Source organism: Lepisosteus platostomus, chromosome 2, assembly GCF_059453375.1.
Source record: "Lepisosteus platostomus isolate fLepPlt1 chromosome 2, fLepPlt1.hap1, whole genome shotgun sequence".
NCBI lineage: Eukaryota > Metazoa > Chordata > Actinopteri > Semionotiformes > Lepisosteidae > Lepisosteus > Lepisosteus platostomus.
Genome location: NC_142612.1, coordinates 6,747,281 through 6,772,391, shown reverse-complemented (window position 1 = coordinate 6,772,391; position 25,111 = coordinate 6,747,281). Strand labels below are relative to the sequence as shown.

Sequence of the window (25,111 nt, the reverse complement as noted above, 5' to 3'; positions counted from 1 at the left end):
CACCCCCTGAGACTCCAACATCACTCTCTCCTCCCTCTTCCTCGGTTATTACAGACACCTCTTTCTCTCCTTCCTCTGACAGTCCAGCAACAACCTCTCCTGTCTCTACTCCCTTTCTTTCTACTACAACAGCTGCTTATCCTCCATCTCCTCCCTCTCTTTCTGCTACAACAGCCTCTGATGACTCCTCTCCCCCTGAGACTCCAACATCACTCTCTCCTCCCTCTTCCTCGGTTATTACAGACACCTCTTTCTCTCCTTCCTCTGACAGTCCAGCAACAACCTCTCCTGTCTCTACTCCCTTTCTTTCTACTACAACAGCTGTCTATCCTCCATCTCCTCCCTCTCTTTCTGCTACAACAGCCTCTGATGACTCCTCTCCCCCTGAGACTCCAACATCACTCTCTCCTCCCTCTTCCTCGGTTATTACAGACACCTCTTTCTCTCCTTCCTCTGACAGTCCAGCAACAACCTCTCCTGTCTCTACTCCCTTTCTTTCTACTACAACAGCTGTCTATCCTCCATCTCCTCCCTCTCTTTCTGCTACAACAGCCTCTGATGACTCCTCTCCCCCTGAGACTCAAACGTCACTCTCTCCTGCTTCTTCTTCTGCTATCACAGACGCCTCTGACTCTCCCACCACAACCCTCTCTCATCCACCTGAGTCTACACCACCATCCATCACGACCTTTCCTACGTCTGCCTCTACCCCACCAGCCCACAATTTCTCTGCTCCCCCTGAGACTCCAACATCACTCTCTCCTCCTTCTTCCTCGGTTATAACAGACACCTCTTTCTCTCCTTCCTCTGACAGTCCAGCAACAACCCCTCCTGTCTCTGCTCCCTTTCTTTCTACTACAACAGCTGTCTATCCTCCATCTCCTCCCTCTCTTTCTGCTACAACAGCCTCTGATGACTCCTCTCCCCCTGAGACTCCAACATCACTCTCTCCTGCTTCTTCCTCTGCTATCACAGACTCCTCTGACTCTCCCACCACAACCCTCTCTCATCCACCTGAGTCTACACCACCATCCATCACTACCTTTCCTACTTCTGCCTCTACCCCACCAGCCCACAATTTCTCTGCTCCCCCTGAGACTCCAAGATCACTCTCTCCTCCTTCTTCCTCGGTTATAACAGACACCTCTTTCTCTCCTTCCTCTGACAGTCCAGCAACAACCTCTCCTGTCTCTACTCCCTTTCTTTCTACTACAACAGCTGCCTATCCTCCATCTCCTCCCTCTCTTTCTGCTACAACAGCCTCTGATGACTCCTCTCCCCCTGAGACTCCCACATCACTCTCTCCTCCCTCTTCCTCTGTTATTACAGACACCTCTTTCTCTCCTTCCTCTGACAGTCCAGCAACAACCTCTCCTGTCTCTACTCCCTTTCTTTCTACTACAACAGCTGCCTATCCTCCATCTCCTCCCTCTCTTTCTGCTACAACAGCCTCTGATGACTCCTCTCCCCCTGAGACTCCAACATCACTCTCTCCTGCTTCTTCTTCTGCTATCACAGACTCCTCTGACTCTCCCACCACAACCCTCTCTCATCCACCTGAGTCTACACCACCATCCATCACTACCTTTCCTACCTCTGCCTCTACCCCACCAGCCCACACTTTCTCTGCTCCCCCTGAGACTCCAACATCACTCTCTCCTCCTTCCTCGGTTATAACAGACACCTCTTTCTCTCCTTCCTCTGACAGTCCATCAACAACCTCTCCTGTCTCTACTCCCTTTCTTTCTACTACAACAGCTGCCTATCTTCCATCTCCTCCCTCTCTTTCTGCTGCAACAGCCTCTACTGACTCCTCTCCCCCTGAGACTCCAACATCACTCTCTCCTCCCTCTTCCTCTGTTATTACAGACACCTCTTTCTCTCCTTCCTCTGACCCTCCAGGAACAACCTCTCCTGTCTCTACTCCCTTTCTTCTTACTACAACAGCTGCCTATCCTCCATCTCCTCCCTCTCTTTCTGCTACAACAGCCTCTGATGACTCCTCTCCCCCTGAGACTCCAACATCACTCTCTCCTCCCTCTTCCTCTGTTATTACAGACACCTCTTTCTCTCCTTCCTCTGACAGTCCAGCAACAACCTCTCCTGTCTCTACTCCCTTTCTTTCTACTACAACAGCTGCCTATCCTCCATCTCCTCCCTCTCTTTCTGCTACAACAGCCTCTGATGACTCCTCTCCCCCTGAGACTCCATCACTCTCTCCTGCTTCTTCTTCTGCTATAACAGACTCCTCTGACTTTCCCACCACAACTCTCTCTCATCCACCTGAGTCTACACCACCATCCATCACTACCTTTCCTACCTCTGCCTCTACCGCACCAACCCACACTTTCTCTGCTCCCCCTGAGACTCCAACATCACTCTCTCCTCCCTCTTCCTCGGTTATTACAGACACCTCTTTCTCTCCTTCCTCTGACAGTCCAGCAACAACCTCTCCTGTCTCTACTCCCTTTCTTTCTACTACAACAGCTGCCTATACTCCATCTCCTCCCTCTATTTCTGCTGCAACAGCCTCTACTGACTCCTCTCCCCCTGAGACTCCATCACTCTCTCCTGCTTCTTCTTCTGCTATAACAGACTCCTCTGACTTTCCCACCACAACTCTCTCTCATCCACCTGAGTCTACACCACCATCCATCACTACCTTTCCTACCTCTGCCTCTACCCCACCAGCCCCCACTTTCTCTCCTTCTTCTAACACTACAATAGCACGCACTCTCTCCACTCCTTCCATTAACGTTACTGCTACGCCCTCCCTCCTTCCTCTCTCTTCCACTCTCTCTGCCTCTCCGTCATCCTCTGCTGCCCCTCACATTTCCACTCCTGGCGCTCCATGTGAGAACAACGGGACATTCCAGAATGGAAGCTGTATTTGTCATGGTGGATCATATGGGGAAACGTGCGAGTTCAGTGAGTATGTACTGTAATTCTATACGTGTGATTCCATGCTGAGCTATTAAGAGAGTGTATTTGTATATACTTTTACCCACATTTATAATTGCAGATACACAGTTACGCTTTGCTGTGGATTGCCTAGTGTGATAAATGAAACTAAACTTGGTGAGGTGTTTTTTTACATTCCTTTCCTAGAGACTGAGTTTCACCAAAATGCTTTTTGATGCCCTCCCCCCCCCCCTTTTTGCAAAGTATCTGGGCATAGCTGAGCTCGCACAACAGTGGTATACAGTTTGGAGCAGGAAGGATTGTCAACTCCTAAAGCTCAGTGCAACCGTGTTGTAAATTATTGTCAGAATTCCGGCGACTGTCGGTCAAATTCAGTCACCAGAATTATAACAGGAATTTACAACATGGTTGTGTTGTGCTTTAAAGGGTTCACAACCCTTCCTGCTCAAAACCGTGTAGCAATTTATACTGTATATCTTTGCATCATCATTTTAGAATTGTGTAATATTAAACTTTCCAAAGAAACAAACCTAATCACACTGCACTAATTAGAAAGTATAGTAAGTACACTGGAAAGTATTGCATTAAATCCGCAGTGATTCATTTTCCTGAACTGTGCGTTTCTTAAGCCAATTAATCATTTTTCATATACAGTAGTTTTGGATTATTTATTCTTTCTTTCTAATGGAACTGTTTCCCCCCAGTATAGTAATACATGATAACATATTTCTGTTTCATTTCACCTTTATTAAAACTTGCATAGGCTATTTTTTCTGGAAAGCACAGTGACGTGAGCACTGCCGAGATTCTTTTGTTCAGGATCGCTTTAAGGGCACCCAAAGGGTTTTGGAGGACAGTATCTTATTTCTGTTTTACACCTTCGATGAATGTCGTAAGATTTTCAAAATAAACTTCCATCATCGAATCTACTGGCCTTGTAGGTTCAACAAAAATTAAATCTGTACATTCTTTTTATTTTAAGCAATTCTCTGGGACGTTTTATTTGTTCTAATTCCCAGTATTTTCAGCCAAAACAGTCTGTCATTGAGCTTATCTATTATGCAATATTTCTGTTTGTTTATATCTACCCCCTCTCTTTCTACTATAACAACCTCTATAGCCATCTATAGACTCCACTCAGTTTTTTATGTTTGTTTATGTGTAAAAGAATGGACTGCTGTACCTGTGAACACGAAAGTGTTTATTGATCTGTTCACGATGTCTGTGGGATATAGGAACGCAAGGCTGTCGATAGGCACACTTTTTGGAGTAATTACTGCGGCAATCTGGGTAGCGTTTTGTTGGCAATTTTATGAAAGGTTCAAGCCAGGTAAGGCGTGTGTGAGATGGTGTGGAGGAGACTGGCGTAGTACTGTTATAGTACTGTCAGAAAGAGAGCTCAGTTACATCTGTAAACATGGTTCCGGTTGTTAAGCATATATTTGATGGATTTTATCATACAGTAAAATATAGCTTGTATGTAGCTCTTTTTGAAGGAATACAGATCATTTTGTTTGAGATAAGATCAATACCAGGAGATTCCAAACACAGAAATTAAGAATATACAGGTCTATATGGACTAATTTAAACAACTGATTGTGAATTGTGTTTTTATAATATATATTCAACAGCACATTATACTTTCTTGCAATCTTCATAATATCATTTTTTACAAAATTTATGTGGTTAATTTCTTAATTTAATTTGATTTCAGCTTTACAGTCTGCAAACATAAAGCTATAAACATCTTAACTTTGCATCTGCAAGAAAAAGACTTTGGAAGACTTGTGCTCACTATATGCAACATCTATTTAATTATTAACATTAGATGCAATTAGAGGTTTAACTGTAAAAATTAGTTTTATCGCTCATCAATGACTGGTCTTTCATGGTTCCACTTGTAACAACACATCATAACACATGAAACAAATCCATAGGCTATTTTTATCCAAATTCTGGTATCGTTTTTACTGCTGCATTGTGCATTTCATGAATAAATCTGTAGGATGCCATGGTAGCACAGTAGTTAGGACTACGTTCTTGGTCTTGTGTTTGAGTTTAGATTGGGTTACTGTAACGAACAGTTCTTTCCCGACCCTATGCGGACGACACAATCCAAAGAAGTGGGGAAACACTGGGGAAAAGTCATGCAGGAATAAGGGGCTGAAGACAGGGGGGGCGTGTCCAAGGTGCGCTGGTGCACGGGGGAGGTGTGGCCGAGGCAAACAATCCAGAAGTAATCCATAGAGGGTATCCAAAAACACAAGAGTAAGTCCATAGCCAGGAGATCCATCCAAACAAGGAATTAAAACCATGAACCGGGTCGGAACCGGCGGACAGGGAACGGGAACGGGAACGGAGATTAAAACCTTAACGGGACCAGGCGCTTCCAGGTCCCGGACTCGCATGGTGCGGAAACCAGATGCAGAGCCCGGATGAGCGTCAGCGCCTGGCTTTTAAGGTGGGCTGGGAATAGGAAACAGGTGCACAGAATAAAGCCTCACGTGAAAGGGCTGGAGCACCCTTAAGGAGGGGGGACTATAATCGTGACAGTTACCTTCTCTGTGGTGTTTATATGTCCTCCCTGTGTCCCTGTGGGTTGTGTTTGGGTACTTAGGCTTCCTCTAATGTTCCCAAGTAGTGCTGAAAGGACTGATCAGTGTGACTGAATTGTCCCCGTGATACTCCAGTCTTCAGTGTTGTGTGCTGTTCCATTCTGTGCTCTATTCTTCTAGGACAGATTCCAGCTTGCTGTGACCTTCACCAAGTGGCGTGGCTTTCTGATACTGGAATATATATATATATATTTTTAATTCTCTTATAATTCACGATCTGTACTTGAAAATGATTTCTGTTGTCATAAATAGTTTTATCAAGAAGCAGATGATAAGACTGTCAATAAATGTCCTGCTGCGGGACAACATGCAAGGTTAAACAGGCTACACACATATTGTTTATCTACTGTAGATGACCTGCAAAAGCTTCTAATTTCTGTTGCCTCCAAGATATCATTTTAAACCATTTATAAATTTGAGCTTGATTTGGGGAGAAACCAGAGGACATTGCAACCCCACAAAAGATGGTTTTGCAAATCTTGCTATGACTGAATTAGAGATAACGTAAATGTTGTCTCAGAAATGCATCTTGTAAAGCCAAAAATAGTCCTTCATGTTCTCATTAGTCGTTGTGTTTGTTTTTCTTTGTAGACTCGTCTACCACTGTAACATCTCCTACTACAGCATCTCCACTTACTTCTCCCACTACCACTGTAACCCCACCACCTGCTCTCTCTACTTCTGTCTCAACTCTCTCTACTTCCCCTGCAAGATCTTCCACTGCCTCTCCTGCTACGTTGCCTGCTACAACACCCCCTTGGTGTGAGAACAGTGGAAGATACCAAGCTGGGATCTGTATTTGTCCTGATGAATGGTACGGGGATAAATGCGAAAAAGGTTAGAATTTTGATGTGTTGAAAATGTAACCTCATAAACAAAATACAGGCAATGTTTTTAATTATATCTGGAAGAAAGGTTAAAGAGTGGGGTTCATGCAGCTTGTCTTGTAGTTAGTAGCTAATTGATCCAAATATTTTGTGCATGTATTTCTTGAAAAGAGTCAGGTATCACAGCTTTAACAACAAGAAGCTGTGCAGCTTCTTCTATCTGACAGATGTACTTGCTGACATTTACTGACAATTCCAACACATGTTTCTCCAGGTACAGCTCATATGAGAAGTAACTGTCCCACATCTAAGATCACACAGGATTCTAGCTCCCCAGCATTTCAGTAACTGAAATTAAGAAGAATATAGTCATGCATCATGATACTCCTTGTCCAGGATTAAAATTGTCTCATTTATTGCATTTCTACATTCGAGCCTGGGTGCGGTTTCAAAACACTGTCCTGCTTAAAAAATAAAATAACAACCTTGAAGAAGTTACTTTGAGAAATATTTTGTATTTTGTCAAAAGACTGTTTATTGTTACATTTTCTAAATCATATAGGGAAAGAATAAAAAAGACAAACAGAATGTCAGGATACTGTATAAGGTTAAATGTGTAGAATTTCAAGGTCAAGGATATTACTGTAGGTTAAACTTGAACTGTGTACTAATAAAACCTCATTTGGAATATTGTGTATAATCTGGTTCACCATGTTACAAAAAAGATATCGCTATTCTGGGATCTGCCCAGAAAAGAGTACAAAAGCGACCACATGTAATCCATTAAAAACTTGAAAGAGTATCCTGTAATGATAGACTAAAATAATTTAGTCTTTTAACAGAGAAGACTATGACAGGACACAGAATTCTCACTGACACTGACGCACCAATGGATTTAATCGGAAATAACAGTGAAGCACAAATGTTCTTTCTCAGCATTAATACAGGAAGTTTTTGCTATCCAGGCATGTCGATTATGCTAATTTGCAGGCTTCTTCCAAGAAGAGACTGGATGAGATCCCTGGATCAATTAGTTTCTAGCAAACAAACAAGCCAGATGAGCCAAACGATGTCCTCTTGTTTGTAGCTTATGTTCTTATAAAAACATGTATAGTTAAAAACGAACAGCATGCTTGTTTCATCCAGTATAAGGAGGTAACAACATTCTGAGCAACACTTTTGTGTCTTCTTCTGTTAGCTTTTTTCTGCAACAGTAGTGTTGTCGATTCTGCTGGTGAAATCCTCACGTTTGATGCAATTGTGGTTGGCTGGTTTGGTTACTCCAAGGAGCAGTGTGGAAAGGGAACACCTAATGGTATGTGCACCTCTTTATAAAATGTTTCTATTATAAAATAGAACAGTAAAGCACAGTGATAGTGCTGTATGATGAGAGTTAATTAATTGTGGTAAGCACCTTGTAGAACATATTAATGTACACTCAAGCATTGTAAAAGCAAGGTAAAGATGTTAAAATGTGTAGGAACAAATGTGGGAAAACTGTGAAGTAGTTATGACAAATCACTAATTCTGCAAAGCTTCCTTTGTGTGCATTTGTTTTACTGTCAGTGAAATAGTGTAAGCAGGTGACAACTTATATGGGCATTCACACTTTACGTTGATGTAATGTGGCAAGAAGCAATTCCTTCCCAAGAAAAAAAATACACATTAAATACATTGTTAATATTATTACTACAATATATTTAAAATAAATTCCAGACCTGAACCTTATTGAACATTTGTGGGTTGAAATGTGATAATGTGTGATATTGAGGGCTCAAAGCCCAGTGAACAGGCACATGCCTTTCAAGTCTTCATGACAGGAGTTGCACAGAATCCTACAAGAGAGTATCTGCAACCACATACAAAGCAATAAGTGTAGATGTATATCTTGTATTTCTTCCAGATGAGGCCACATACAGTATATTACTAGCCTTTGATATTAGATTTTGTGTTCATAAGCCCTGTTGTTGAACAGTGTTAGCCATTTAGCCAGGATTAGGAATTACCCATGTCTGTCAGAACTATTATCACCCTACTCCCCATCTCGCAACCTTCGGTCTTCTAATTCTGGTCTCCTAACTGTCCCCCAAGCCTGTCTACACTCTATGGGTGACAGGGCCTTCTCCAGTTATGCCTCTAAGCTCTGGAACTCTCTCCCCAAGGATATCAGTCACCTTCTCTAAAATCCTTCAAATCCAGACTCAAAACCTTCTTCTTTAGAAGAGCCTGTACTTAACTGGTTCCACTCTTTACCCCTCTGCTCCTACTGTATTTAGTACCACCATCCACTGTCTCCTCTGTGTATTCTCATTGTGTTTATCTTGTGTATTTTTTATTGTTTAATTGTTGTTGTTGCTGTTTTCATTCACCTATAAAGGTGCTATATAAAGTAAAGTTTATTATTATGTCATGCCATTTAAAAAAATAACAGAATACCTACTACAAAAAGGATTTTGTGATTTTTCCTGATAACTTTGGGAATTTGTTGCACTTATAAGGGATTATAACATACAAAAGAAATTATAAAAGAAATTTCACAAAAAACTGTCATTTTGTAATGCATATTTGCATTACTGTACATACCCACTTTTTCTTTAGTTTATATAACTGCAATATTCTATGTGCAGAGAACACATTATAAAGGTATAATGTTTAATCTAATGGGTTTATTTCACACATTAACAGAAAATGACTGTAGTATTTTCCTAAAAAATATTTAATCCAAGATGCATTGCATCAGAATTGGAGCTACTTTAAGGCATTATGTACTTGTTCCAGCTGGTATTTCTAAGGCATCTCGGAGATGTACAAATACTACTCTGGGTCCAACATTAGACAGACCCATCTTCGTGAGCTGTAGGAGGACCCTGGGTAGCTTGGCAGAGCAGGTAAGCAGTGAAAATCCTCCTGCATAGGGGGTTTTGCAAGACAAAGTACAATTCCTATGCTTTATCTGCCTAGTGAATAAAACATTTACAGGTATTGGTAGTGTTTGTTGGGCTCTTTATTTATGCACAGCACATTGTGTAATTAAAGATGCAATACTGTACACATGAATTACATTAAATAATTTTGTTGTTTTGTGTGTTGTAGGCATGACATTTAGTCACCTAGGTCAGAATGGGCTTTACATCTTGGGTAATGCTATACCGTGTGCTGTGAAATTTATGTACAGGACCCCTAAGGCCCTTTTATTTTAAAAGCCACATTGACATGGCAGCTTTGAAATAATCTGGCAAGATAGGATACAAGAACCAGACAGGATATGACAGTTGTTAATTAAAGTTGTTAATTTAGTTGTTAACAGTTAACAACTAACTACTAAACTAAATTAAGAGTTGTTAATGAAATTCATGCCCTGTGAGGTATTAAAGCCTGGCTAAAGGAATTATACGATAGCTGGGGTTTATTGGGTTGAATAAAACTGTGGAAGATTAATGTTTTACCTGCTTGCCAATTTTCATGCTTTTTGAAGGAAGAGATATACTGTGGGGTTGTGCTACAGGGTTGTAACTGAGCCAATTAATTAGGGAGTAGTCCAAACAGATTAAAAAAAAACTGATATGCAAAGGAGATGTTTATTGCACTGTAAGAGGTTTTACAGTTTTTAACCTATGGACAAGAATTAGAAAAAATGTTGAATGTGTTGTTGATGCTTTTCAGTGCACAATATAAGTGCTTCTGAAGGCTGGAAAACAGAATTTATCATTGTGAATATATATTAAATTTGTATTCATCTCGTGACGCTATGACAATGAATTCCTTCTTAAAAATAAATATGTCTCCAGAGAATGATCTGTTAGAAAATTTAATTTTCTGAGTATTGGAACTACAGTATTAACAATATTACGTTAGTTACCAGTAGGATTCAATGAATCAATGGATATCTTATCTTTTTAACAGAAAAATAACAGTAGCGATTCTTGATTTTTCCTAAAAGATCCAAAACAACCAGACGGATTTGCTGGAGATTGCCAGCAACACTCAGATTTTGACTTCCCAGCCTGAGAAGTTAACTGCTCAGGAGATCTCCAATGCAGCAGAGATCATGAGGGTGATTCTCAATGCCTCCACCACAGCCTTCACTGAGGTAAAGACATAGGATTGAACACAGAGGGAGGCAGGGAGAAGGACTGATGTTTGTACAATACGTCCATTTTTCTCAGACCTACCTGAGCTAACGAGTTTAGCTCTGGCTCACACTGTTGTCCCCACACTGCCAGCACTGCAATAATGAGAGGCTAAGCCAACACTGACCTATCTACTGTAGCTACCACATTACACGATAAAGTCGATAATGTAAAAGAATATGACTTTACATTGAACAGGCATTATTTTAAAACCTCTTCAAGTACCACATAGGTGCAGTGCCTTCTAAAAGTATTGGAACAGCAGAGGAAAAGCTGTCATTTATGTTTTGCAGTCAAGAAACGTATTTCTTTATTATGACAATTATCATAATTACTATGATATTCAGGAATGTGATTATGTAAATAATGTATATTTTATTTTAGGGTCCATAAATTTCATCACGTTAGAACAGAAACGTACTTTGTATTCATCCCAGTGATTTTGCGAGGCCCAGAGTCTACCGCAATTAATTTCAGTTAATTTCAAAGTAGAAAAGTTGATATTGTGTTGCCATAATTTGGGGGAATAACTCTATGAAGTACACAAAGCTTTAAGCTCGCCAAACCAAACTCTTTTAAAGATGCTTTGCCATGCCTTTGCTACAGGCACCCTGAGTTCTTGTCCATTACTGAGAAACTTTAATTTTTTTCTTCAGCATGTAGAATGCATGCTCAATTAGATTTAAATTACACCTAGAGAGTCCAAGGATTTCTGCTTTTTTTTCTACTGATGCATTGGCTATATGGTCTGGGACTTCTGTCATCCTGTTTCGTGCTGCACGGTGAGGTGACCACCCTATACATTTGCAAAATACATTTTCTTTTGCAGAATTAGACAAATGTATTTTGTTTATCAGAAATAATTCTACTTCTGCCATCAATTGTTCATCAATAAAGAGCAGCCAGTTCCCTTACCCAGGTCATGATATTGCTCCTCCTTCATTTAGGTTAAATATAAAACTGCTCAGCAAGTAATAAATGAAAAGAGAACTGTTAATGTCGAAGGGAATTGATTCATGTCAGGCTACTGTTTTTCTTGATGATGTCACAGCTAAATAGTTGGACATTCCTGCAGCAGTTTCTTTGGAATTAATACTGTGTTTAAATTAAATATGTATCATAAACATGGTCTGGAATTTTTTATTGTTTTAGGATATAGCTGTTTTTGCTGTGACCACTATTAGTCAACTACTGAATGCAAGTGATGCTGAGTTGTCATCGGACAGCGTTATGAACAACCTAAACAGGTATGTTGCGGTCAGAACGTGGTAACAATTTGAACTACAAAATGGGCAAAATACTAGCGCACCTTTGTAGCATTGTAAAAGATGGAATTTCCACGTCTACCACCACAGACAAATGAAGGTGGGGTAAGAAAAAAAAGAGAAAATCACAAAAGGGAGTAATTGAAAGAGTTTTCAAAATTATTTTTTTGGATTGATTTATTTATGGGTGTCCCAAAGCTTATGCTAAAATGTCAAATACTTTATAATATTCTTGCAGATAATGGGGGCAGTTTTAGCTGGGATAAGCTTGTTTGCACTTCTCATCTTGATTGCCTTATATTAAAGGTCTGGAAAAATGTGTATTGTTGTCCCATATTTTCATCTGGGCCTTGAGACTATTAAATCTTTATTGCCATATTAAATGATAAATAAAGGTTTACTCCATGCTGAAAAATGAAGAAAAAAACACAGCGTTTCTTTTCTACTGTTTTCAGCATGGAATAAACCTTTACTCGTTCCTTTGCAGCCTACGCATGCTGACGCAGCTCCCTACTTGAACTACTTAAATAATAAATGATAGCTTTTAAATGAGAGATTTAGTCATAGAAATCTTTGTATATATTGTTTATCTATATTTTCAATTGAACAATACACATATTTTCAACTGTGCATTAATACATCAGCTTAATTAAGCAGTAATAATTTACCAAACTACATCTTTAATTGCTTTTAATCAACCAAAGCCTTCACATAAAATTAATAAGAAATACAGTATGATCAGGCATTGGGTGAATTATTATGAAAGTTAAAATGCTATATACTGCAGCATATTAAGATATTTAGTTTAATTACAGTTATGCTGCCATAAAAATCATAATGATGGCTGACATATTGATATGTTTCCAATGATGCTACTTTGGAACTTTTTATCGGACTATTAAATCTTTTCAGAAAAAACAGTGAAACACAAACCAGAATAATGCATGTGAAAAATACATAGAAGTAAAGTACATTTAAACCAAGAATAGGGTTGTTTTTTTATTCATGGCATTGTAGAAAAGAGGAAGAAGCAATTCAGGCATGTTGCTGGTGTCAACCCTGGCTTCTTTCAGGAAATCTGTCCATGTCTGAATGGGAAATCTTGGAATCATTAATTATCAAGCAGATGCTTGCTGGGTTAAATGACACTTCCTTATTTGTAACCTTTCTTATGTTGTTTTAGAAATAAATTGATTATCACAGAATGAAATACTGAAGAATGTTTATTTAGCTAAATAAACTGAGACTTTAATTATGTGAAATGACATGCAAAATTGTTTTAGATGTCTTTATTAAATAAGTTATGTGATGTTAGATGTGTTACTCTAAACTTTTACCTGTCTCTGCCCTTAATATATAGTCTACTTTTAACTGAGCCTTAAACCTGAACCTCTGTCTAGTCATAAGATTTCTATTATCCAGAATTCGAAGCTTCCTTAGAAATACTTTAATTTGCTAATTAGCAAACAAAAACTAAACACATAAAAAGGATAATTGTGTTGCGCTCATGAAAGAAGAAGTTGAAGGTGCAGTGATATTCAATATGTAATGATGTAAAAACAGAATTTGCAACATAGCAAAAACAGGGAGAAATTGTTTGAGTTTGTTTGAATGTTTTAGTGGTGCTCTTTCCTGATTATACAGTCATACTTTACTTATTTTGCCTCCGGATTTATGTTTCCTTCTCTAGGTAATTGCTTTCTTTTATTTTTAAAATACCGATCTTGTGTTTTTGCTCACCTGCAGCTTAACAAAGTCATTGGAAGATTTCTCTCTGGACCAGCATAACATCTCGCAAGTGGTTCAGCCAAATGTGGCAGTGCAGTCTCTGAGTGTGACTATGGGCTCCACACAAGGGGTTCAATTTACTGCACTTACAGGTACTGTAAGTGTCACGGTATAGTCACCTCTGACAAGAACCTACATCTCCCTGCTGCACCAAACCTGAAGCTCAGCATTGTAGGCAGAAAATAAATCAGGTCATATTTTTTTAATAGTGTACAGTGTGCTATACAAAACTAGCTGTGTTACCACCTAGTATTCTGATCTTGTCACACCTCAGAAACCAAGCAAGACTGGGCCTGGTCAGTACTGGAATCAGAGATGCTGCACTATAGTACAGTACTGTACTGTAGTATAGTTTATGACATTTTCATATCTTTAATGGCATTCATACAAAAGTAAAGTATGCCTTTTTCAGGGAGCTAGTGGGTATTTCCATTTATTGTAAAAATGAAGTGAAAACACTCCAGTGCAAGTTTCAGTTCCAGTTGAAGGCGGTGTTAATGTGTCATGGTGATCCTATCAGATTAACTATTGCTTTTTGTCTTGTAGGTGACACAAACAACTTGGTGTCAAACCGCATTGAACTCAAAACAAATGCTACCCAGCTGAGTGTTAACAATAAAACCTCTGTAGATGTCCGAATTTTTGTCAATGTTTCTGCAGGTGAGTAAAGAAGAAATGCATACTTGGAAAGAATATATTTTCTCTTCTAGAGTCTACAGATTCTGAAATGATTTGAAGAGTTTTTGCAGTAAAGCCCTATCTTGGCCAACCTGCACAATAAATTAGAAAAGTCAGTTTTATTATGGTTAGGATTATATTACAAAGAGCACCACATAACATCTAAAAATTAACCTATGAAAAGCTTAAGCAGACATACTGTAGAAAGGGTATGTTCGCTAATCAAATTGAAACAGGAACTCTATCAGACCACTTTACAGTAATTACTATTAATAAGAATTTCTTGCATTTATAGAATAGTGTATATAGTGTAGCTCAGGGGTCTCCAAATCTGTTCCCGAGAACCTCAAACCAGTTAGTTTTACAGGTCTCTGTTTTTAAAGATTGTGATCACCTGTAAAATATTTATAGATTAAGAAAGTAATTTGTCCAGTTACGATATCTTTAGTCCTTAAGGGCTGGAGAGTACTTAGATTTCACTCCTAAATAATTGCAAGGCATCTATAATGTACCACCACTACAAAGAAGAACAGGTGGAGAAATAAGAAATTATTTTATCAGTTGAATTAAGGGGGGTTTAGTTCATTCAGACTGTGCAAACTCAGAGTGGATTACCTACTGTAGGACATCAGATTAGCAGCACCTGCTCTTATGAATCATGCCATTGGATCTTTAATGATAAAGTAGTTAGGACCTCAGTTTAACTGAATATGACAATAAACGGTGACACCTCTATCAGCAGAATATCCTCTCATGTGAGTTTGAAACTCCAGACTTTGAAGTGCAGAAAGAAGCAAATAAAAAGTCTGGACAATCATGCAGATAAACTGAAGACAACAGTTGATGCAGGTCACTCCAGGCCTTGTTTTGCTTGCAAGATCTGACAAGATCCAGCTAAAAATTAATAATGCTGCTGGCCAGATTTTTTATAACAAATCAGGCACTATGCCTTGATCAGAGAAGATATAGTCTGAGATGTTTAGATTGGTGTCAGTGAATATACTTCTCTCTTCTCTGTAGAAGCAAAGATGAATGGGCAGATTGGCTTTGTCCTTTATCAAAATGACAAGTTCTTCAGATCCAAGGTTTACAGAAGCACCCTCAATATAAGCAGGAGAGTGATCTCAGGAAGTGTCAAGGGAGGAAAGATCAACCATGTAGATCTTCTCTTCAGCTCACGTGTAAGTTTTCTCTATTTCACTCATTCTGTTCTGGGGAAAAATCATGTTCCTCATTGTTCTTCTTTTCCATTGAAAATTATATAACTGGCATTCAAAATTATAGGTAGTGAACAATCTGAGGTGGTCATCCCTCAAGACACTGTCAAAAATGGAACACAGCAGCTTCTGAGGAACTGTCTTCATACCCGTTAGTTAAAGCAAAATCTAATTTTTCTGATGCTAATCTTTTTCTTTGAATCAACCTGTTGACAAAGTACAGTTATGGGATTAAACCACATCAGGTCAAGTAAAGATTAGTTAAGAAAACAAAACTTAAAAGCCTTTTAGGCAGAATCAGGACAGCTCAGCCAACAAAATGCTACCTGAATAATCGGAAACTCAGTTTGTGAATTTGAGAGAAAATACTGGCATGTAAACGTATAGTAATGTATTTCTTGAAAATGTAAAAATTGTAAAGTGTTTAGAAGTTAACTGTTAAGATTACAACAGAATGAGAATCTCTGTATGACCAATTTTCAACATACAAACATTATTTAATGTTTCGTAAACCTACAGTATAACAATATGGCAATATCTTCTTAATCTTTGATCAAGCACTTGTTCCTCTGGAAAAAAAAAGGAATTGTGGGGTATGATTTGTGGTGTTTTATGCTCTGAATTGAAATCATGATGACATAAGAAAGGCCACAAATCAGTGGAAGCCATTCAACATATGTTGAATGTTTTTTACTTATTCATCCAACAAAGTCTTCTAAATGACAATGGAGATAAAATTCCCTTCCTGGTCTCCTTCTCTGGAAGCAGGGTTGTGGTGCATTCACAGTGCAATGGGCAATCGATAGTCTTAGTAGTATTCAGAATGTCTACAAACTGTTCTAGTTGGTCAAAGCCTTAGAGCTTACACCTTTGCCTGGTGTTTGTGCAGACTGTCCCCAATGCCACCCTGCATGACCATTCCTGTGTATTCTGGGACTACGATCAAGAGGTTTGGAGTACAGCAGGCTGCACAAAGGGAACAGATGAGTTTGGGAATCTGAGGTGCCAATGCAATCACACCACTAACTTTGCTGTACTAATGGTAAGAACGTTGCTTCCTGCTGTTTATCTCTTGTTAACTTTTCAAGGACTTCAGCAACATGGCAAAACATCCCTCAGGTTGAATAACTTGACATGTCATTAAACTAAAGCACAGCTTTGCACATTTAAAATCAAATCTTGTTCCACTTTTTTATAGACTTTCAAACACGATTACAAATATTCTGCACCATTACAGTGGATAACATTCATTGGATGTGGACTATCTATTGCAGGACTTTTTCTGACCATTGTAATTCAAATAATAACCAGGTAAGCTCTTTCTGAACTGTTTTTCGATGTATATTATAATAGTGCATACATTATAAAACTTGTAATTTTGAGTCGCATTACAGTTCATCCAGTTTTCAAAATTAGTTTGGATTTAAATGGATTAACAGGACTGAACTGTATGTTTATTAAAAAATAGACTTAGAGTATGGCACAAGCTCCACTTTATGGTCTTAGAAAATGTTTAAATATGTGAATTTTCATTCCCCAGGAAATCTCGTAAGGCCACCCCTACGCTGCTTTTGGTGAGCATCTGCTTGTCGATGCTCATTTTCAACATAGTCTTTATTTCCGGCATCAACAATCCAAATGCCAATAAAACGAGCAGGAGCTCGAACACCAGTGAAAACATCTTGCTGGACTCGGACATGCACATTGACAGAGACGAGGGCCCGTGCACAGCTGTAACAGCCCTGCTCCATTATTTTCTTTTGGCCACTTTCACCTGGGCTTTGCTCTATGCTATTCAGATGTATATCCTCCTTGTCGACATCTTCAGACACCCTCCGAAGCACTTCGGATTGATCATGACAGCGATTGGCTGGGGTAAGTCAAACCGCGCGTGGTTTGACAAGTGCCTTCACCACTCGTCACATCAATGTCATCATTGTACAGTTGCTACACACATTTCTTGAAGAAATTCAGTAATAAACTGCTCTTTTTCACAGGCTTCATTTAATCATGCTTTTTGTGAGATGCTTTGCAAAGAAGCCCTTACCCTCTGATTTGCAAAGATTATTGTGCTTCATCTCAGGAAATGTTTTTTCTTTATTTGCTTTTTGTTCTTTAACGCACTGTCCAAGTGTCCAATATTATGTTTTAAAATGAACTTTACAAATCTTGGCTGCTTATGTCATGCTTTATAAAAAACAGTAATAGAATGAGTCTCATTGTAAATAGTCTATCATATCATGGAGAGAAATGCACTTTTATTCCCAAAAATAATATAATTCTGTATAGGTTTCCCTGCAGTAGTGGTGGCTGTAACAGTAGGAGCGCTATACAGAATTGAGAACCCTTTAAACTATCGCCAAGAGGAATTGTGAGTAAATTTGGTGCTGGGTATTTCTAGTGAGTCGCAAATAAATCATTAAACAGGTTAAAGTTTGACTTATCTTTGCCTTTCCCTGAACCTAAGAAAAGTAACTTTTCTTGTTTAAGTTGCATATGAATGTGCTATAACAAACTTGTCAATCAACAAACTGCACACAATAATTCTGTTTGTATATACTTTAAAGTACAAAATTAAGATAGTAAGTTTTTGGAAAGTTTTGTAGAAAACACTGTACAGTCATACATTCAGTTGTATTCTACATACAGTAAAAAATGAAAAGGGAACATGCTTTTGGAAACTTTAAAATTTGAGAAGTTCTTTGTCAGGGTATTGCGTTCTTGTATGAGAAAGTTGCGTTGTGCTGAATGTTGTGAGAAACAGATACAACAAATTTTAATGAATAATAAACATATTTTGGGAAGCCATTGGCCAAAAATAAAATATACAGTATGTACAGTTCCTTTGTTATCAGAGGAGCATATCTGCTGCTATTCCAGTTGGAATTAGTTAATATAAGCTGTGTAAAAAATGGCTGTATATCTGAGATGTCATTGACAATTAAGTACAGTTTAATTAATCATATTTAATAAAGTACACCACAGTTGTTCATCCAAAAACACCAATACTTTTATGTGGAACTTCAAAGTTTGTGGTTCAACTATTGTTTTTCAGCTGCTGGCTGGCTGCTCTTGACAGTCAGGGAAGATTTGACATCAGAAAACCAATGTTATGGGCATTTCTTCTCCCAGTGGCCTTAATCCTATTATCCAACATGGTGATACTGGTCTGTGTCATACTCACTTTGTGCAAGAACAATCCTGCTTTAAAAAGGTATTTTTCATTGTGGCAACTGCAATAACCTAGATACTGTATTTTGGATACAAGTGATCTAGCCTTTTCTGTAAATACTGTATGTTAGTAGTTTTGTTGAGTTTGGGTAGCAGTGTTAAATGACTGAAAATCATTGTACTGTTACAAAACCTCAATTTCTTCAATTTTCGTCTCTTTCATCTGCTTTTGCTAATTGATCTTTATTCTAATTAACAAAATAGTTGACAGTTATTTGAAAACTTAAAAAGAAATGAATGTCATCTCTGTTACGGTTACTAGTTTTTAAGATGTCTAAAAATATAAAAAAATCACTATTTGAACTACTGTTTCATTTAAATAAATAATGAGCTCAGACAGTGGAATTTATAGGGTAGCCCATCGTTTTAAGGCTCTTGGATTGGACCTGATTCTAGTGGAATAACCTCCGTGGAACAAAACCATAATCATATGAATGCTCTTTTTTGCCAGCACTAAGAAGAATTCTTACCTGAAGAAACTGCTCAGCAGCCTCTCTATTGCTGTGGTGCTGGGTATATCCTGGGTGCTGGGCTACCTGATGTTGATAGACCACCAGCAGTCCCAGATGGTCTTTAGTTACGTATTCTGCATTCTAAACACCACTCAGGTATCTAAACATAAATCATATATATATTTTACATCTGTAGCAAAATTGACAGTGGGAATAACACAGTAATATTTAAAACGTATCACTAAAATATATCAATATTTATCAGAAAATAAAATACTTGGGTCATCTATTTACATTATTGTAATACAGATAATAATTTTATATTACACTCTTCCTGAACTGTCTTTTTGCAACTACTGCAAATGTAGATTTGTAAAAATCTAAACAAATGCATTTCACTGACTTCTTCTTTAAAATAATACATTTGTCTGTCTAATTCTCTACAGGGGCTACAGATATTCTTTTTGTTTGTGGTTCGAACACCTTTGTTCAGGAAGAAGGTGTCAGACATCTTTTATTCTATCCCCACTCCTGAAATTCACCTGCACTCAAAGACGTTCGTCTTGAAGTACAAACATCGAGGTTATGTGGGAAGATACAAGAAGACTGATACTTCTTTTACTTCTGTTTTCTAAATTCTGTTGTTTAAGTATCTCTTTCCCCCCTTTTTTTCTTTAAAAAAACTAAGTGTGTTGATTTGGAGCTGACAGTTCTTAGCTGAGTATATTCTCCTATTTACTTCCTAAAGCCCGTTTGTCTCTTGACTACCTACAGACACTGCTAACTGTAATAAATTATTTAACATTTTCACCATCATATACAGTGCCTTGCGAAAGTATTCGGCCCCCTTGAACTTTTCAACCTTTTGCCACATTTCAGGCTTCAAACATAAAGATATAAATTTTTTATTTTATGTGAAGAATCACCAACAAGTGGGACACAATTGTGAAGTGGAACGAAATCTATTGGATTTTTGAAACTTTTTTAACTAATAAAAAAATGAAAAGTGGGGCGTGCAAAATTATTCGGCCCCTTTACTTTCAGTGCAGCAAACTCACTCCAGAAGTTCAGCGAGGATCTCTGAATGATCCAATGTTGTCCTAAATGACTGATGGTGATAAATAGAATCCACCTGTGTGTAATCAAGTCTCTGTATAAATGCACCTGCTCTGTGATAGTCTCAAGGTTCTGTTGAAAGCGCAGAGAGCATCATGAAGACCAAGCAACACACCAGGCAGGTCCGTAATACTGTTGTGGAGAAGTTTAAAGCCGGATTTGGATACAAAAAGATTTCCCAAGCTTCAAACATCCCAAGGAGCACTGTGCAAGCGATCATCTTGAAATGGAAGGAGTATCAGACCACTGCAAATCTACCAAGACCTGGCCGTCCCTCTAAACTTTCAGCTCAGACAAGGAGAAGACTGATCAGAGATGCAGCCAAGAGGCCCATGATCACTCTGGATGAACTGCAGAGAACTACAGCTGAGGTGGGAGAGTCTGTCCATAGGACAACAATCAGTCTTACACTGCACAAATCTGGCCTTTATGGAAGAGTGGCAAGAAGAAAGCCATTTCTCAAAGATATCCATAAAAAGTCTCGTCTAAAGTTTGCCACAAGCCACCTGGGAGACACCCCAAACATGTGGAAGAAGGTGCTCTGGTCAGATGAAACCAAAATCGAACTTTTTGGCCACAATGCAAAACGATATGTTTGGCGTAAAAGCAACACAGCTCATCACCCTCAACACACCATCCCCACTGTCAAACATGGTGGTGGCAGCATCATGGTTTGGGCCTGCTTTTCTTCAGCAGGGACAGGGAAGATGGTTAAAATTGAGGGGAAGATGGATGCAGCCAAATACAGGACCATTCTGGATGAAAACCTGTTGGAGTCTGCAAAAGACCTGAAACTGGGACGGAGATTTATCTTCCAACAAGACAATGATCCCAAACATACAGCAAAATCTACAAAGGAATGGTTCACAAATAAACGTATCCAGGTGTTTGAATGGCCAAGTCAAAGTCCAGACCTGAATCCAATCGAGAATCTGTGGAAAGAGCTGAAAACTGCTGTTCACAAACGCTCTCCATCCAACCTCACTGAGCTCGAGCTGTTTTGCAAGGAAGAATGGGCAAGAACTTCAGTCTCTCGATGTGCAAAACTGATAGAGACATACCCCAAGCGACTTGCAGCTGTAATCGCAGCAAAAGGTGGCTTTACAAAGTATTAACGCAAGGGGGCCGAATAATTTTGCACGCCCCACTTTTCATTTTTTTATTAGTTAAAAAAGTTTCAAAAATCCAATAGCTTTCGTTCCACTTCACAATTGTGTCCCACTTGTTGGTGATTCTTCACATAAAATAAAAAAATTATATCTTTATGTTTGAAGCCTGAAATGTGGCAAAAGGTTGAAAAGTTCAAGGGGGCCGAATACTTTCGCAAGGCACTGTATATGCAATAGAACTATTCTTGTCTGTGCTCTCTTACTTTTTGCAATTAAAGTTTCATGTACCACATAGTGAATATGAAGTGTTTGTTTTAAGAAAATCTTACTGAGTGCTTAAGAAAAAGAAAGATATATAATAATATGTTTTAACATTTTGAAATATCTATTTAAATCATGTTTGTCCTTAGCCTTTTCTAGGAAAAAGTTTATAAACAAATGGACAGAGTTGCTGTTAGTTGTTTACTGTAATTATGTAGAATAACACTTTTCGTGTGTGGTATTTTGTCTTACCTGAAGAGGGATATGCTGCACTATTACTGTCACCTTTAAATGTAGGGCTTTTGCTTTGTAGCTGACTGCGCCACCTAAGAATTTTAAGGTTTCCAGGACCCTTTTTATCTCCAGAGACATGTTTTTTTTTATCTCCCAGAACCACCAGTGCATCCAAAGACCATACTATACAGCTGTGCTCCATAATTACACCTTTGATTACAGTTTATCAATCTACCTGTCATATACAAGCATCCCCATTGCACAGTTTCTGTAACTGACTAGCACAGACACAGACAGGTTGTGCAGCAGACATTTCACCACAGAAATGTTCCAGCATTATCTGCATGCAGAGTTAACAAGTAAGTTGTACAGTATTTGAGGGCAAAACCGTCTCGAAGTTGAGAGCAACACCTCCGTTGGATTAAAAGAGAGGCTTGTGAATACAAGCCTGTTTACAATTAATAAGATGGTGTCACGTCAGCGGAAAGTTTGGGTACTGTACATCAAAATATGGCGCTGCGCATACCTGGATATTTCGGCTATTTTGTGATGGAAATTGGAGGTTTTACAAGTCACTGTGCACATTTTACTCTCATTGTGGTCTGAAATGCATTCATCGACGCTGATTCTTTCTAACACAGAAAATATAAAAATAGCAGTGCAGTTCTGCTTTAACTGCTAGGGGCTCATCGATCTGCTGGCTATGCACTGTAGGCAGTTGGCCAGGGGTACCGATGCACTGTGTATGCATAGGTTGCTCTAGCGCCCCCCCACCTCAGGAGGAGGCCCAGTCAGACCTGTCACACAAGCCCACGTCACCTGGGTGGTAATTAAAGGGTCTGGGCAAGGACCTTTGACCAATGGGAAGACCCAGAACAAGGAAGCCAAATGCACCAGCCTCACCGACACACTGGCGGACTTTAAGTCAACATAGTCCCTGACCTCGGTTGACCCCCATTCCCATTTATTCCATTCTATGACAGAGATTTTGAGTACCGCCTCTTGCGGTCACTCTGATTACCTAAAATGTTGTGATTATGTGTTTGAACGGGGTTATTAGGGGGCGGCATGGTGGAGCAGTGATTTGTATTCCTGCCTCGCAGTGCTGGGGCCCTGGGTTCAGCTCCTGGGTGCAATCTGTGTGGAGTCGGCGGGGTTCCCTCCCACAGTCCCAAGACATGCTGGTAGGCTCATTGGCATCTAGGAAAGTGGTCCCTGGTGTGAGTGTGTGTGTTTTGTATCAGCGTGTGCCCCCTGATGGACTTGTGTCCCTTCCAGGGTGTGTCCTGCCTTGTGCCTGTTGAGTTGTTGAGTTGGGCTCTGGCTCCACTGCGATCTGTCCATGTTCATAAGCCCCTTTATGTGTTATTGTTACACATGGTTCTGTGCAGAGAAAAGTCACAGTTCCTGTAGTATTGACTCAAAATAATGAATTAACCTTTACTGACCCTGAGGGAATTTGTCTTGCACATCAAAAGCTAATAAACATGTCACATATAGGACAATAATACAACGCAACAACATAACAATGCCATTATACAAAACAGCCTTTGACAACACTGCTCAGCCAGAACTGAATATAATCAGTTGTACCACTTCCGAATGGTTAATAGTACCGTAAAATATATCACAGACTTAAAAAAAAAATCACCTCTTGGAAAAAATAGAGCCGTAAAAGTTGTGATACGACCGACAAACATTAGTTATAAACATTTCCGCAATTAAATTCATTTTGGGCTGAACACCTCAGAAAAAAAAAAAGAGACTTCAGTATAAACAAAAGTAATCAATCACCCGCTTTGGGCGTGTTCTTTTAAAACTATTTTTTGTCTTGTTTTGATTTTTTAATGAGGCGAAGGCGAGTACAGAATGTATCTATAAATGTGTCAGCCCCCCCCCCCGCGCAGAGCGCTCCCGACTGCAAAGCCTGCGCAAGCCGCGAGACTCCTGGTTCACTTTGTCGCTTTGAAGTCTGGGAGACCGGGGGGGCGCAGTGCGGCTGCGCGGCTCTGTTTGCCACGTCCAGTTCAGCTGGAAAGATTTCCTGGTGTGAAGATCTGAAAGTTGGCCCTCGACAAACAGCAGCTACACCCGGGCGTCTGCAGACCACAGGCAAAGGTCGGGGCATCACAGGTCTTTAATAAACCCAGCTTGTACGTCCTCAGCTTTTACACGTGAAGAAAGGCAACGGGGTGTGCACCCGCCAGGCGATCTCTCATTGCGTGCGGTTCATGTGAGGCGTGATGTGGCATGTTTGCCGTGTTGTCCCTTTCACGCGAATTTGTAACAGCCAGCTCGGTCAAAGATTTCAAACCGTGCAATGTGCTCGCCGGTGGTTTTGAAGGTTGAGTATGGCTTCTTGTTTTGGTCCAGCTGTAAATCTGGTGTCATACGCCGCCGGTAAGAAAATGAAAGGCGTGGGACCCCTTTTTTGCAGGAAGTGGATTTGCCTTCAGGTCGCTTTTGTGAGCTGTGTGTTTCTAAGGGGATGGCTATTTGGCAGACGTGAATATCCTGTAGTGACACAGGGAAATACAGGCCTCTTGTTACCAGCTGGAGAATAGAGAGAATTTGGGGTTTTGTTTCGTTGATATGTTTTGTCCGGTGCTTGTGCATACAAATTTACTTTGTAAAAACAAACATTTTAATATTCTATACGTATTCGAATAAAGAGTGCTGCAGCTGGAGATGTGAAGTACAATCAAGACCATCTTTCTCTCTGAAACTCACCGGTGTTGTGCAACTCGCATGTAATTTATTTTTTATTCAGGTGTGTTATATAAGCGATTTTTAAAACTCATTGGCACTCTGGGGATGATCAGATTTTAAAATTGATTTATTAATGTTAGTTTTTATATAGCTATTGAAATCCCACCTTAAAAGCCGGCTAGATGCTGTATTTGAAACAAAAAAAACTTCAGACATTCAAGAAGTACTGATGGTGGCTTCTTAATCACTTTGGAATTGTTCAGAGGGACGTCTAAATACTGTAAATGTGTTAATGTCGAAATCTTAATTTTTTAAAAGGGTTTGCAACATGTGTGTTTTAAATAGAAAGGGACAAAAACCGCATAAACAGTTATACAGTCCGTCTTTATTTGAAATGCATTTACCCAGAGATGAAATGCCCAGTGATAAATTTACTATTTATCCATTGTTCTGCATCAACCACTTTCAATCTCCATATTCTGCGTTATCATCGGGTAGCTGCTGAGTCACCAATGACAAAACAAGACGTGTAATGGTGTAAAAGGTAATAGCTATAA

At 39.3% G+C, this 25,111-nt stretch overlaps 2 protein-coding genes across 5 annotated transcripts in view; both read left to right on the top strand.

Annotated features, from left to right (window-relative positions):
* The window catches only part of LOC148675827 (uncharacterized), a 33,695-nt gene extending 13,760 nt beyond the window's left edge, over positions 1–19,935 (top strand). Inside the window, exons 3-18 of the mRNA XM_088644200.1 lie at positions 364–2,928; positions 6,129–6,374; positions 7,563–7,679; positions 9,143–9,252; positions 10,305–10,454; positions 11,647–11,741; positions 13,506–13,639; positions 14,094–14,207; positions 15,246–15,406; positions 16,332–16,484; positions 16,641–16,753; positions 16,983–17,317; positions 17,732–17,813; positions 18,498–18,656; positions 19,125–19,281; positions 19,572–19,935. Of these exons, the coding sequence (XP_088500326.1) occupies positions 364–2,928; positions 6,129–6,374; positions 7,563–7,679; positions 9,143–9,252; positions 10,305–10,454; positions 11,647–11,741; positions 13,506–13,639; positions 14,094–14,207; positions 15,246–15,406; positions 16,332–16,484; positions 16,641–16,753; positions 16,983–17,317; positions 17,732–17,813; positions 18,498–18,656; positions 19,125–19,281; positions 19,572–19,760 (4,880 nt within the window). The 3' untranslated portion in view covers positions 19,761–19,935. The remainder of the gene's footprint in view (positions 1–363; positions 2,929–6,128; positions 6,375–7,562; positions 7,680–9,142; positions 9,253–10,304; positions 10,455–11,646; positions 11,742–13,505; positions 13,640–14,093; positions 14,208–15,245; positions 15,407–16,331; positions 16,485–16,640; positions 16,754–16,982; positions 17,318–17,731; positions 17,814–18,497; positions 18,657–19,124; positions 19,282–19,571) is intronic.
* Positions 19,936–23,804: 3,869 nt separating this feature from the next.
* The window catches only part of tfg (trafficking from ER to golgi regulator), a 61,448-nt gene continuing 60,141 nt past the window's right edge, over positions 23,805–25,111 (top strand). For 2 of the 4 annotated variants that reach the window (XM_088648519.1, XM_088648484.1), the window contains exon 1: positions 23,805–23,963. The gene's annotated coding sequence lies outside the window, so the exon portion shown is untranslated. Of the gene's footprint in view, positions 23,999–25,111 lie in introns of all 4 variants that reach the window. The other 2 variants (XM_088648502.1, XM_088648493.1) reach the window with 2 other exon arrangements.